Source organism: Lagenorhynchus albirostris, chromosome 4, assembly GCF_949774975.1.
Source record: "Lagenorhynchus albirostris chromosome 4, mLagAlb1.1, whole genome shotgun sequence".
Lineage (NCBI taxonomy): Eukaryota > Metazoa > Chordata > Mammalia > Artiodactyla > Delphinidae > Lagenorhynchus > Lagenorhynchus albirostris.
In genome coordinates, this window is record NC_083098.1 from 142,744,586 (window position 1) to 142,757,557 (window position 12,972).

General features: G+C 39.8%; 1 protein-coding gene across 1 annotated transcript in view; it reads right to left on the reverse strand.

The window, feature by feature from the left end:
- Positions 1-12,546, reverse strand: part of SLC7A11 (solute carrier family 7 member 11) — an 86,806-nt gene extending 74,260 nt beyond the window's left edge. Inside the window, exons 1-3 of the mRNA XM_060147448.1 lie at positions 12,158-12,546; positions 8,430-8,556; positions 4,094-4,209 (exon numbers count right to left, since the gene is read on the reverse strand). Coding sequence (XP_060003431.1) covers positions 4,094-4,209; positions 8,430-8,556; positions 12,158-12,434 — 520 coding nt within the window. The 5' untranslated portion in view covers positions 12,435-12,546. The remainder of the gene's footprint in view (positions 1-4,093; positions 4,210-8,429; positions 8,557-12,157) is intronic.
- Between the last annotated feature and the right edge of the window lie 426 nt (positions 12,547-12,972).

The following is a 12,972-nucleotide window of genomic DNA, read 5'->3' on the forward strand; positions in this document are numbered from 1 at the left end:
GAAATTTAAGTCTATGTATATTGCTTATCCAACAATCCTGAAAAGGGATTTGGGATTCACTAAATGCAAGCTTTCAGAGCTTCTGGAACAACATCTACAATACTTTGGTTTTTATACACTATCTATCCACATTGTAATCATCAAAGAAATGTGAGCAAGTGTTCAGCCTAGCTTTACTTCCTTTGAGTAATGATGGCTAACTTCATGCATTAAGAATTACTTGTATCAATTTGGGCTTATTATTATTGCTTACCTTAAATGTTACCAAAATGAAAACGGAGGGACATACAGTTTTTATTTACTTATTAATGATGCCGTTTCCTAAGAACTGAAATGCAGCAACAAGGAGTGTTGAAAACTGGTACCATGATTTAAGGACTGGTAAGTATTTCTTTCTGTACTTCCGTCATTCAAGTCTGTCTTTTACTTTGCAGAGTGAGATGACCGAGCCTGGATATATTGGGTTATCTCCCAGGTTCAGGTTCTCCCTGGCTTCTGGCTTCTGACTGCTCTGTGTTAAACTGGTAAAATATATGGACGGTATATGGACGCGACATGGTGAGCTAAGGTGAAATTGTTCCACTGTTCTTTGTAGCAGCTGCCTGGGTCGCCTCTGTCTCTTTGCATTCATTTCCTAGATACATTAATTTCAGATAGGCTTTTAGCAATAAACAACCTTTATAAAGCAGAGAGACTATATCTAGGATCTCACTATTGAGAATAAAAATGGTAAGCCTTAAATAAATATATACTATTGTTATATGACAGACATTGTGCAAGGACCTTATGTGGATAATGTTATTTAATCGTATCTCTATGACGCGGTTACCATCACTGGTGTTATTTTTCTGATGAGCAGGTGAGAATCCAGATATTACTTAACTTGCCCGTGTTCACGAAGGTAAGGTGCAAAGACAGGATTGAAGCCAAGTAAGCTGACCCCAGAGTCCACACTTTCACCAGTCGTTCACAGGTAACAATGCGGAAGTAGCTCAGAAGACACATACGATCTCACTACTATACCTAGTTCTTCCAAACTCCCGGTGACGCTTCCTCTCTGCTAAGGTTCATGTTTATCTTGGCTGGGATTTCAGGACACTTTGATTCCACATTTTATTTCTCATCCTCCTGAAGGGTACGGCTGCTGTTCTGTGGTCCTTGTATATTTCAACACGACATGTATTTCCCTAAGAATTGCTTGTCATGGTATCTAGTTATGGTAGAAAAGGAGTAGGGGTAGTCCAGTTTCAGATTTATAAAGACCCATTCCATGTACACTGTCTGAGAAGCTAGCACAGAACTGGGCCTAGAGTTTCTTTCATGTAATTTAATGATGCCAGGAAAGGACAGTTTTAGAAAAGAAAGTACAGTACTGCATTTGTAGAAATGGCTATTCGTTTTTCCCACATCGCCATCATTAGTGTTACTTTGTTTCATTCCCACAGGTTATGGGAAGAAGGTAGGGCTCTTTACTCACCTACGTAAACTAAACTAGTAAGAAAATTGAGATGGAGAGAGAGGCTGTTAGGGATGCATCTGAGACTAGATCCCACATTTTATTTTATTTTATTTTATTATTTTGCGGTACGCGGGCCTCTCACTGTTGTGGCCTCTCCCGCTGCGGAGCACAGGCTCCGGACGCGCAGGCTCAGCGGCCATGGCTCACGGGCCCAGCCGCTCCGCGGCACGTGGGATCTTCCCGGACCGGGGCACGAACCCGTGTCCCCTGCATCGGCAGGCGGACTCTCAACCACTGCGCCACCAGGGAAGCCCTAGAGCCCACATTTTAAGGAAAGTTTTATTATACTATTCTGCCATTCGAGTGTATACTTAAACAGGGTCTAGTTTCAGGAGTGCAGAACCAAAAAACTAAATATCATTTCAAGTATTGAACATACTTCAATGTTTATTGAAGCTACAAGGAGAGTGAAAATTCATGGAGTTCCATAAAAGTTAAAGGGAGTAATGTCAGTATTGGGCTAGAGGAGAGAAGACAAATGTGAATATATAAGATTTCCCCGTTCAACCTCCATGTGCCTGATACGTTTACCAGAATGGACAAGATTTGGGGTAAGCAAAAACTTCTCATTTTTATTAATTTGACAGAAACGAGGTAGAGTACTTTTAAAAGGGTAGGGGGTGAATTAGTATTCAGTAATGCCCCCCTACCACCCCACTCTCATTTCTCAAGTGGTTGGTTAAGGCACTCTGCTAAGTCTTAAAAATCTGACTAACTTCGCCCTTCCACAGCCATTCAAGATAAATGATCTTTTCACAGGTATTTTACCAATAAATAAAAACAATGCTTAAAGAGGTTTAATATTTAGCCCTAAATCACATAACTAAGAAATTATGACACTGACTTCCAATTCCAGGTAGTTTGCCTCCAGAGCCTGAGTTATCATCACTATGCTAAGATGGTTCAAAAATTCAAAAATTCAAAAATTCATGGTGTTAGATCGGAGCAAACTACTTACCTCCATCTTCCTGCTGCCTGAGAGACCTGAAGATGTGTAATCCTCCAGGTTTAACACACAGGCATTTCATTGGCTTCTCTACTAGAGAAAAATTCTTAGACCTCTTCTCATAAAAACCAGTTGTCAATAAATATTTACTGAGTGCAAACGACATGCTAGGTGCTATGGGAAGGGCTGGAAACACAGCAGTGAGTAAGCCCCTGGTCTCATGGAATTTGATGAGATGTTTTCCCACAAGAGTATAAAGAGCTACCATTTGTAACTTCATTCTTAAAAAATTTCTGGCATTCTCCAAAACACTTTATATACATTGTCTCTTTTACTATCGTTTCATCCTCACAAGACACCTGATGAGACTGGGCACGATTTAAAGGTAAGAACACGGAGGTGCAGAAAGTTGAAGTGATGTGTCCCCGAGTCTCACATCGGTAGTATGTTATCAAGGGCAAGGTGAATCAAGAACACCATTACCTTTCCAGAACTCAGAAATGTCTAATTCGAGTATTTTTCTTTGCCTCCCTTCAAAGATTTCGCCGAACAATTATTTGTGTAGGTTCCATGAATGAAGGGGGAGAATCCAGGATGAACCTACTTAGTTCAGAAATACATGTACCCAGCACTAGGGATATTTTAAGTGCAATTCCTAACTCTTTCCTGCTAACTGACCACTCACCCCTCTACTGTCAAATGTTCATGTCTCTCTTCGTTGTTCTATTGAAATACTTCAGTCATGTACAACCACAAATTCTTTCATGGGTATGCAGTTCAATTATTCCTGGGGAGCTCTCTATCTCCAAGTAGGTCAAACTTCATCAAGTGGGATCATATTGATTCTGAAAACAGTGATTCAGTTAGTATCTACAAGTAAGTGATCATCTCCCATTATATTTAAGAGTTTGGAATGTCGACTCTTATAACAGGAAGTTAGAGTCATATTGGGCTTCATATCACTTATATCATTTTGGTCATGTTCCTCTTTTTTAATTTCCTTTTTTAAAGAGAGTTCTAATATCTGTGCCTATTGGTGAAAATGAACAACTTCCTAATTTAGAGACAATAATGAAGACTCCTAGTTGAGGAACATTACTAATAATCAAATACTGGAGGAAGACTCTTGTGACCATCGATGGACAGCTAAAATCCTAACACAGAGAGCGACAGCTGCTAACAATGCATGAACACTACACACACCCAACACACAAACACCATTCCATGAGGCTAAGTGTGTTCTAATTCAACACGTTATCGGTGAGGAAGGATATTTTCCAATACAGAATCCATTTAAAAATTGGGTTTTTCATTTGTAAACGTCTCTTTTTATGTACAATCCGGTTACTATTTTACTAACAAAGTGGTTTTGTTTGCCTATTTTAAAAGCTTAGCCGTCAGAGCTACTGACCCGGTGCAAAACGGGCATGTAATGTCATATCAGGTATCACTCCACCTCCTTACTCTTTTCTTTGTTTTCCAAACACAAACTTGGCACTGAACTGTAAGCAAAAAGAACACCATGTGGGAAGCAGTCCCACCACACAAAAAGTCTTACGAGACTCTGTCTCCAATCCCTGTTGTAGGGATTTTTTTTTCTCTTTCATATGTACACCTATGATACTCACTTATGCCCACAGCTGTAATGAGCTTGACTGCAAGTTCAGGAATTTCACACTGAATGAAAAATGGTTCCAGAATGTACCGTCCAAAGGCCAGAGATATCACAGCAGTGGCTGCAGGGCTAGAAAAAAATACATGTTCAGGTTAACTACAGAAAAAGAAAAGAGCACCTTCACTCAACTTCTACACTGAGGCGCTATTACTCAGCATGTGGAACATACTAAATACGGAAGTCCGTGATTTCCAGAAGTCCATATTTGATTAGGTTGCCATAGACATTCCGAATGAAATACTGTCTACAACTCTGGGGGCTCCTTTTTAAACTTCACATCTCCTTGGGTACAAGGCTGGGTACTGTGAGTTTTGCCCCTGCCTTCCCGTATTTGAATTTTTCTTAAAAATTGAGTTTATTACTTGAGATCCTGACAGAGGTGGGCTTCACAAGAAGCAATCTTCTTTCTCATTAAGTCCACAGTTAAACTCCAGCACGGTATGAATGCATTAACAGTGCAGGTCTAATGGGTTGGGTCATGGTCAGAAAAGGAACACAAAACCCACCTTAAAAAAACTAGTACTAATAAGTGTTCATTGCAAATATATGCTTATGTGCTTGATATCGTATCAGTCTTGGTTTTCCATACAGACCAAAACTTGAAGAGCCAAGTGATTATTCTTAATTCCACAGAAATATTTAGATGCGAAGTATACATTGAAAAATAAAAGTATTCTTGTAATTTTACAAATGGAGAAAACATGCATGAAATAAGAAAATGCAATAACTTCAGGTATATAGTGAAATAGGTAACAGACCATTCTATCTTAATTTTTCAACTATTTCTATGCAAAGATTACAGATGCCTTTCAGTTTAAATATATCTATATATGAATGCATATTTGTTAGATACACAGGTAAGTCCATGATATTATCTACTTTGTCCTGCCTGTCTTCCCTTTCAGCTTATCTTCCTTCTCATGGGTATACCACACCCATGTCCAACTCCTAACTGTCAGAAAACCAACCACCATTATGTGTTCCAACCTTGACCTGCCAGTACTAGCATGACAGATTTCTTGATTTTTTTTTTTTTTCTTTTCCAAGAGAACCTCTTCCTCACCCCAACAAGATTATTTTTCTCGGTCACCATCGTTTATAAATTTTTGACGTATAAATTAAAATCTGATCATGACATCGTAGTGCTTTCAAAACATGCTCAGGATATGCAAAAACTCTTCAATTCAAGGCTCTATCTGCTCTAAGCTTTTCCTTCCTCTTCAGTGTGCTTCTTCCCACACAAGGATATGAACACCCTTTGCCTGAGACCTCTGCAACTCACTGACGGTTTCTCATACCTCAGGTCTTAGTTCAGTCTTTTGCCCAAGGAAGCTTCTCCACTCCCCCGACCGGGTTAGATCTCCCGGAGTGTACTCTCCTCCAGAACCTCATGGTTTCTCTTTCACAGTGTGTATCACAGTAGTAACTTTATATTCTCTTATGTGATGTCTTGATTCATAACTATTTCCCTCATTTGACCCTGAGATCCATGAGTACAAGGCTGTGTCCAACTTAATCATTATTTCATCTTCAGTGTATAGTATAGTGTCTGTCATACAGTAGAAACCCAATGAATATTGAATATATAGTCAATGTGTGAATTCAATCAAATGACCCCTGATGTGTGATTTTTTTTCCCTTAAGATTTGTTTTTACAGACTAATTCTGACAAGAGTGTCTTAACCTGAGGTACGATTTTAATAGTAAGTATTTAGGTACCATGGGTGTTTTCAATGGAAGAGAAATGTTAAAGTACCTAGGTATCTTGTCACCCCTCAAGCCATTCATGACTCTGCCTATCTGAGAAACCAGTTGAGTCCATTATTACAAAGAAATATATGAACCCATTAAAAAAGCTTCTAGAATATATCTAGGTAATTTCTTCTGTAAACACACACACACACACACACGCACCACGAAGTAGCTCTCCTGTGATTAAAGTAACATTTGATCATGAGCTGCTTGAGAATAGGAACCATGGCTCACTCCACTTCGGGTCTCTTTAACGTGCCATTCACCATTCAGTAGCAGTTTGTGGAATGAATAAGTGAACGCATAAGCACCGTATCGGTGCTACTGCTGCAAATGGAATGGTCATGCTCATCACACTGCCAATACAATCAGCCAATACAGGACTAAAGCAGGACTCGAGTCCAGCTACATCAGGTTCCAAAAGCCTACTGTCCTGACAGGCCAGCACTCTAAATAAGTAGTGTAGCCATCTGAATGCTGAGTATGTTGTATTCAAAATATTATAACCTTAATCTTTCAGTTACTTGTTCAAAAAGAATTTAATATCTGATCATCAGGGCACTGAATTAAGTAGTATAAGGGTTACAAAAAGTGTGAGACTTGGTCCTATATGCTTGAAATGCTTGCAGTTTTAACAGGGAAACAGAGCGCGGATTCCTAAAATATTAAGTAAGGTTATAGGACATCATGTTCAATGTCAAATGAGAAGATGAGACTGCATTTTTCTCAGAAGAATTAAGAGAGGAAAGACATACTATAAACTAGGGTGAACAGGAACTTGACTGTGGAAATGACAGAATTTAAGTTGACCTTTGAAGAGTAATATTCAGATGATCAGAAATGAGTGGAAGGCGCATCCCGGGCCAATCCCAGAGTTTAGAAAAGGAACAGAATACCTCTTTATCATTATTTCATTATAACAAACTTTAAATAATGCAAAATTGTCTAAAAGGAGAACAGATTTCACAAAGAAGTAAATACTACTCTAAGCTCTTTGATAAAAAGAGACTCCTAGAACTATAAAAACCAAGATTAGTGTTAAGTCAATCCTTACTAGCTCTGCATTTGCCACTTAGGCCCACATGACAGGATAAAAGCTCACAGCAGCTCTCAGCTGTGTAAGTTTGATAAGTTTACAGTAAGAGCAAGTTTCTCTACTTACTCATGTTAAACTCTGCAATCAGAAGGTGTTAGTCACATTTCACGGACGCCATCTGCCTTCAAGATACTTTTAAACTTCTCAGGTGACATCATAAGTTTCCCACAAAGTTGGAGGAAATTTGCCGCTCAGGGTGACTTAGCATTATTTGGTTTGATTTTAAACCAGGGCTATCAGGAAGAGGAACGTATTCTTACAAAAATAAACTCAAAAAAGCTTTTCGCAACAGTAGTTCACTGATTTGTTTAAGGTGAGGATATGAGTCATCTGTGACAAGTGAAGTTTTGTTCTTTTATAGAGTATAAAACTTGGTAACGGGCTTCCCTGGTGGTGCAGTGGTTAAGAATCCGCCTGTCAATGCAGGGGACATGGGTTCAAACCCTGGTCCAGGAAGATCCCACATGCCGCGAAGCAACTAAGCCCATGCGCCATAACTACTGAGCCTGCGCTCTAGAGCCCGCATGCCACAACTACTGGGCCCACGTGCCACAACTCCTGAAGCCCGCATGCCTGGAGCTTGTGCTCCACAATGAGAAGCCACCGCAATGAGGAGCCCACGCACCGCAATGATGAGTAGCCCCTGCCTGCCACAACTAGAGAAAGCCCACATGCAGCAATGAAGACGCAATACAGCCAAAAAAAACAAAAACAAAAACAAAAGCAACAACAACTTGGCGACATACTAAATTGTTAGGAACAGAAGCTTCCTAGTCACGAAAACTGAGTAAACTAAGATGGCTTAATGGTGTAATCTACAAGAAGAAAAACTCCAGTTCCTATAACGTAACATTTAATTTTGTCTAATTATGATTTACAATCAAACAAAAGGTCTGATTTATCAAGTTAGGTTTTGATGCTTCTTATCCTTTTCAAGTCAGCATCTGTCCTGAAAATGTCATGGAAAATAACTGAATATTAACAAAAAGCAGATGCTTTAAAAGTTTGGCAGTGTTGGCAAACTACCGCCAGTGGCAAAATTGTATTAAACACATTCATTGAGAAAGGTATTCCATCCCAGATTTTATGTCCTGAAGTAGACATGTTTACCATATAATCACATGACATGTACATTTCTAACTACTTAAAAATAATCAAGGTGATTAAAAAATGGTATAATGAAGGGCTTCCCAGGTGGCGCAGTGGTTGAGAGTCCGCCTGCCCATGCAGGGGACACGGGCTCGTGCCCCGGTCCGGGAAGATCCCACATGCCGCAGAGCAGCTGGGCCCGTGAGCCATGGCCGCTGGGCCTGCGTGTCCGGAGCCTGTGCTCCGCAACGGGACAGGCCGCAGCAGTGAGAGGCCCGCGTGCCGCAAAAAAAAAAAAAGGTATAATGAATAGGTTTATTTTTCCTTAATTTTTTTGTATGTAGGCTCTTACCGTATAATGAGCAGTTCTACCCAGACTCGCACAAAAGCTGGTAACGGGCCAAAGACTTCCAGAATGTATGTGTAATGACCACCAGATTTCTTTATAGTTGTTCCCAGTTCAGCATAGGACAAGGCTCCTGTGAAATATTTATAATAAAAAGGTGAAAAGTTAAAATATTACCGAGTCATCCAGCAGTAGAATGGATACAACAATGTTTCTGTTGTGTGAGATGTTACTACCTCCTTTGATCTGAATGACATCCTTTTTCAAAATTAATAACAGTCATCGAATTCCTAAGAGCCTCCAGATTCCTCTTGTAACCTCCTCACATTTGAGATCTAGTTCATTCTATTCAAACAATGTAATCTGACCTGAAATAGTAAGGACAAACTTCTAAAACAATATCATATTATTAAGAATTTTGAATCTCAAACCTGACAAGAGAAAAGGAGTAGATGGATGCCAATATTACTAACCTATTTTTCAAAGAACTTCACATCAAAACAAGGAATTATCACAAATTGACCTCATTATATTGAGAAGCCTTTTAATAAATGATATTTCTGTGGCATGTCAAAATAAATAAGATTCATCTGTTCTCCAGAGAAGTATGGACTCAAGGCTTTGGAAGGCTTCATTTAATTTGTAGGATATGTTTTGCTTGTCCACAAAATGAATTTTGACGCAGCTATTCTGTTTTTAGGAAAGTTTTTCTTGCATGTCTTCGAAGTACACACTCTGTATGGCTGAAATAACACCTACTTTTAAAAAAGAGGTGCTATGACGTATTTACATACGTTAGGTAAAATTAACTATAGGCCAAATTTTAACATTTAGCAATAAACTTCACACAGAGTTGAGCAAGTTCTATAATCTCCCCAAACCTCAGTTTCATCCTCTGTAAAATAAAGAGCTTAATTCTCACATCACAAGGAGTTTGTGTGTTTAAATTTGAAATGGATGCCAAGGACAGCGTTGAGCCTGCCACGCAGAAAGCACCTCGTGAAATACAGCTGAATCTACTAACGTGAGCAATGAATTTCCAAGAAAATGAAAAATATATTTTGATATTATGTGAAAAGTTCTCTCCATACTGCCAAGTACTCGAACGTAAGACGTAATTTCTGCCTGGCCTGCTCTGGGGACTCAAAGTGTGGGAACTTATTACTAATCAGTAAAGCTTCAGGTAGAACTGTCCAACATGAATGTAACTTGGATATTCAGCAAAATCTTAGTGTCAGTTACTGTATTCCTGTGTCACTTCTTGTATTCCTGAACCTAGTACTGGATCAGAGTCACCCGGGGAGAATTTTTTATTTAAAAACAAACAAAAAACAAATGCTAAGGCTATACCCCAGACCTACTCTCTAACCAAGAGAGGCCAGACTGTCCAACAGAGGCATCCAAGAAAATCTATTATTTTAAAATTCACACAGGTTAATTTTAAAGTAACTAGTCTACAGATTGATATTTGGGGATCACTGATATAGCTTGTCTATTTATAACGAATTGGAACTAGTTGCAATTCACTCTCTGTTGGAAACCAGTCACCATGTTGGTAGGCTGTACAAAGAAGCAGCCGATATAAAATGTTATTGGAAAGTGTCTTAAGTACCTCAGAATTTATCCCCCAAGAATCAATACCTAGACCTTTGTATGCTTTGCTGAAACTCCAGGATAGTTGCCCCAGGTTTAAATTGAGTTCTGGAGAAATGAAATTTTCATTTAAAGTTCTCAAGCTCTATAACCATTTTACCCAGATGAAAAAAGTTCAGAATAGGTTGTAAGAATCCATGTATTGACCCTGGCTTAAAAAACACCTGTAAATCCAATATACAAATTCTTTACTTTTAGTCCCAGAGTTCTAGAGTTCTCAGACAAAGGATTTTTTTCCTTATATTTTGCTTTGCTTCCTGTTAAGGAGGTACTCCTATCAAAAGTTCCTAGTAACTTAAGTGATAAATGCAATGCAAATATAGATAAGTAGGTTAGTACAGGAGCACACTCACTGCAGTTAGTAATCAAAGAATACCAACTCAAGTATAAACTTAGCTAGTCCCTTTAGCTTTTTTTTTTCCTGAACTTCTTGAGATGATATACTTATGCAGAAGCATATTTTCTAAGTGCAGGTCAACATCACTTTCATCACTTTAACTAGTTAATGCTCAGAGCCATCCATTTTATTATATCTGAATAACCTTTTATTGTTTACGAAAATGGAATCTCATAGTGGGAGTTGCATGCACACAGTATGCAAAATCCAGGAAACTGGTTATGGTTTCTCCCATCAGACACTGATTTGTTCTGAATATACCACGTGTTGGAGAAGATTAAAGGCTGAGGAGGCATAGTCATTTAGAAAGATCAACAGTTACGTTTCTCTTTGTTCATCTATAAACGTACATGCCACACCATATGAATACCACGAACCCTTTGTAAGCTAAAATAACCCCAAAATAATTCCTCTGTAGATCTTTCTATGCAGCTTTTTTTTAAACAAGTTTTATTTAAAATACCTGCTTCCTAATAACGGAAGTTGGAGTTCTCTTGATGAATGCTCAGACCAACGCTGAAAACACTGCAAGGCCTTAAGAATAAATGGATTGGTCCTTGTAGGACCAAGAGTTAGTACTTGGTCCTAGAGTTTGGACAAAGAGTTAGTACCTTTAAAGAACAGTATCTTTTGAAATCAGAATACACTGTTTGCCAGAGAAGAGCAAATATGTCTTAGACATGTTTCCCATAACATAAATAAAATTTCATTTTCTTGACCATTCACCAGTTTTTGTCACCTTCACAACTAACCCAGGTAGCTTTCTAGTAATGTGCCCACCTCATGAGGGGACATTTATTACCTCTTTACTATTAATGATCAAGTCAATAAAAGAGATCTAGATTTTGAAGAAAAATTAATAATCATACTTCTTCTACCAGTTCTGTTTAGACTAACTCAGCAGACAGGTGGGCCAATGACCTGTGTCTCTGAAGACCAAGTGAACTAGAAATGAAGAAAACAGAGCTGGGCAGACGCAGCAAACTAACACCCAATTCCAATTTTACAATTTATATTGCAAAGGTTTATGGGTACTGGGGAGAGATGAAAAGTTGAAAAAACTGTGAACTATGCCCAGACCCTTGCAATATTCTCATTTACAAAAGGAATTGAATTGTATGCCATCACACTTCTTTCCACAATAAGGACTTCTGAAAGAATACTGGGAACTGACAAGCGCCTGAAGCTAAAAAATTAAAAAGGAAAAGACTGCCACCCATTTGTTTAGCCAATAAAAAGTCAGTAAAACTTCTGCTGAACACTCAGTTCTGTGTCTAAACAGGCCACACCGGGTTTCACTTCACAGGTGTTTCATTCAGTGCACCAGCTGCCAAGATGCCCCAAACACAGGTAACTGAGCACAAATGCCCGGTACAGAAAGCTTGCCTGTATTTTACTGGGTCATCAAAGCTAGCCTTGACGTTCATTGCCACAGGGAAAAATCAGAAAATAATCTACCTGAGTCAGCAAAAGCGAGCACAGCCTACAGGTCGCAATTTCAGGGAATTCAGCATTCTGCCAACAGTGGAGAGTGTGCGTGGACAGTTCGCACATCTCCCCCCAGATCAGAAAATCTGGGGGAGCCCTGGCCATTCATTCCCTCCTTAGAAATCACCCTCTGTTCTCCCAGAGAGCACGGCACCCAGCCCCACAGACACACCCCCAGAGAAGCGGCAACACTCACCAAACAGTGACAGGACCCCGCAGACCGTCCAGACAACCAGGGACAAGCCCACGCTGCCCGTGTTCTGGAGCACGCCCTTAGGAGAGATGAAGATTCCTGCTCCGATGATGGTGCCGATGATGATGGAGATCCCTCTCAACAGACTGATCTTCCTCTTCAGCACAACTTTCTCCCGCCCAGGTGGCTCCTTGCCACCCAGGGAAGACAGCCTCGTGTTAACACTGCCCTGCAGGTAACCCCCATTGGAGATGGTGGATGCCACAGCCTTTCTGACCATGGTAGTGACCCGCAGGGTAAAAAGGAAACAGAGCAAAAGAAAGAAAGAAAAAAAAAAAATTAAAAGAATAAAACCTCCAAACTTTCAACTTTGGTGTCTCTTGGGGTGACTGACCGATTTGATCTCTTCCTCTTTGCCTTCGGATTCCTTCTCAGCGCTAGTGTGCTCCCAGGTAAAAACTCTAAGGTGTATTTTCACCTTCCGCAATCTAATTACTCACAGGAACACCTGTGTGCTCGTTCATGGTGTTCTGGTCTCTCCACCTCCCCGACTACCTCTGCTGCTGAAGCTGCGGCTGCCACCCTATCATTACAGCCCAGCTCAACTTCCTCATGGGCTGGTATTTAAGCTGCTGCCTGTCTCACCAACTTACTCCAGCTAGATGATGATGCAAATTCTCCAGGTTTGCATCAGCCACATGAGAAGGCTCCAGCATTACTCAGCTCTTTTTTTTTTTTTTTTTACCACGAGCCGCAAGTTGCTCAACTGACCAAAGCTTTCAGAGAACAAAGCACACTCTTAACGGGGATCTTAACCA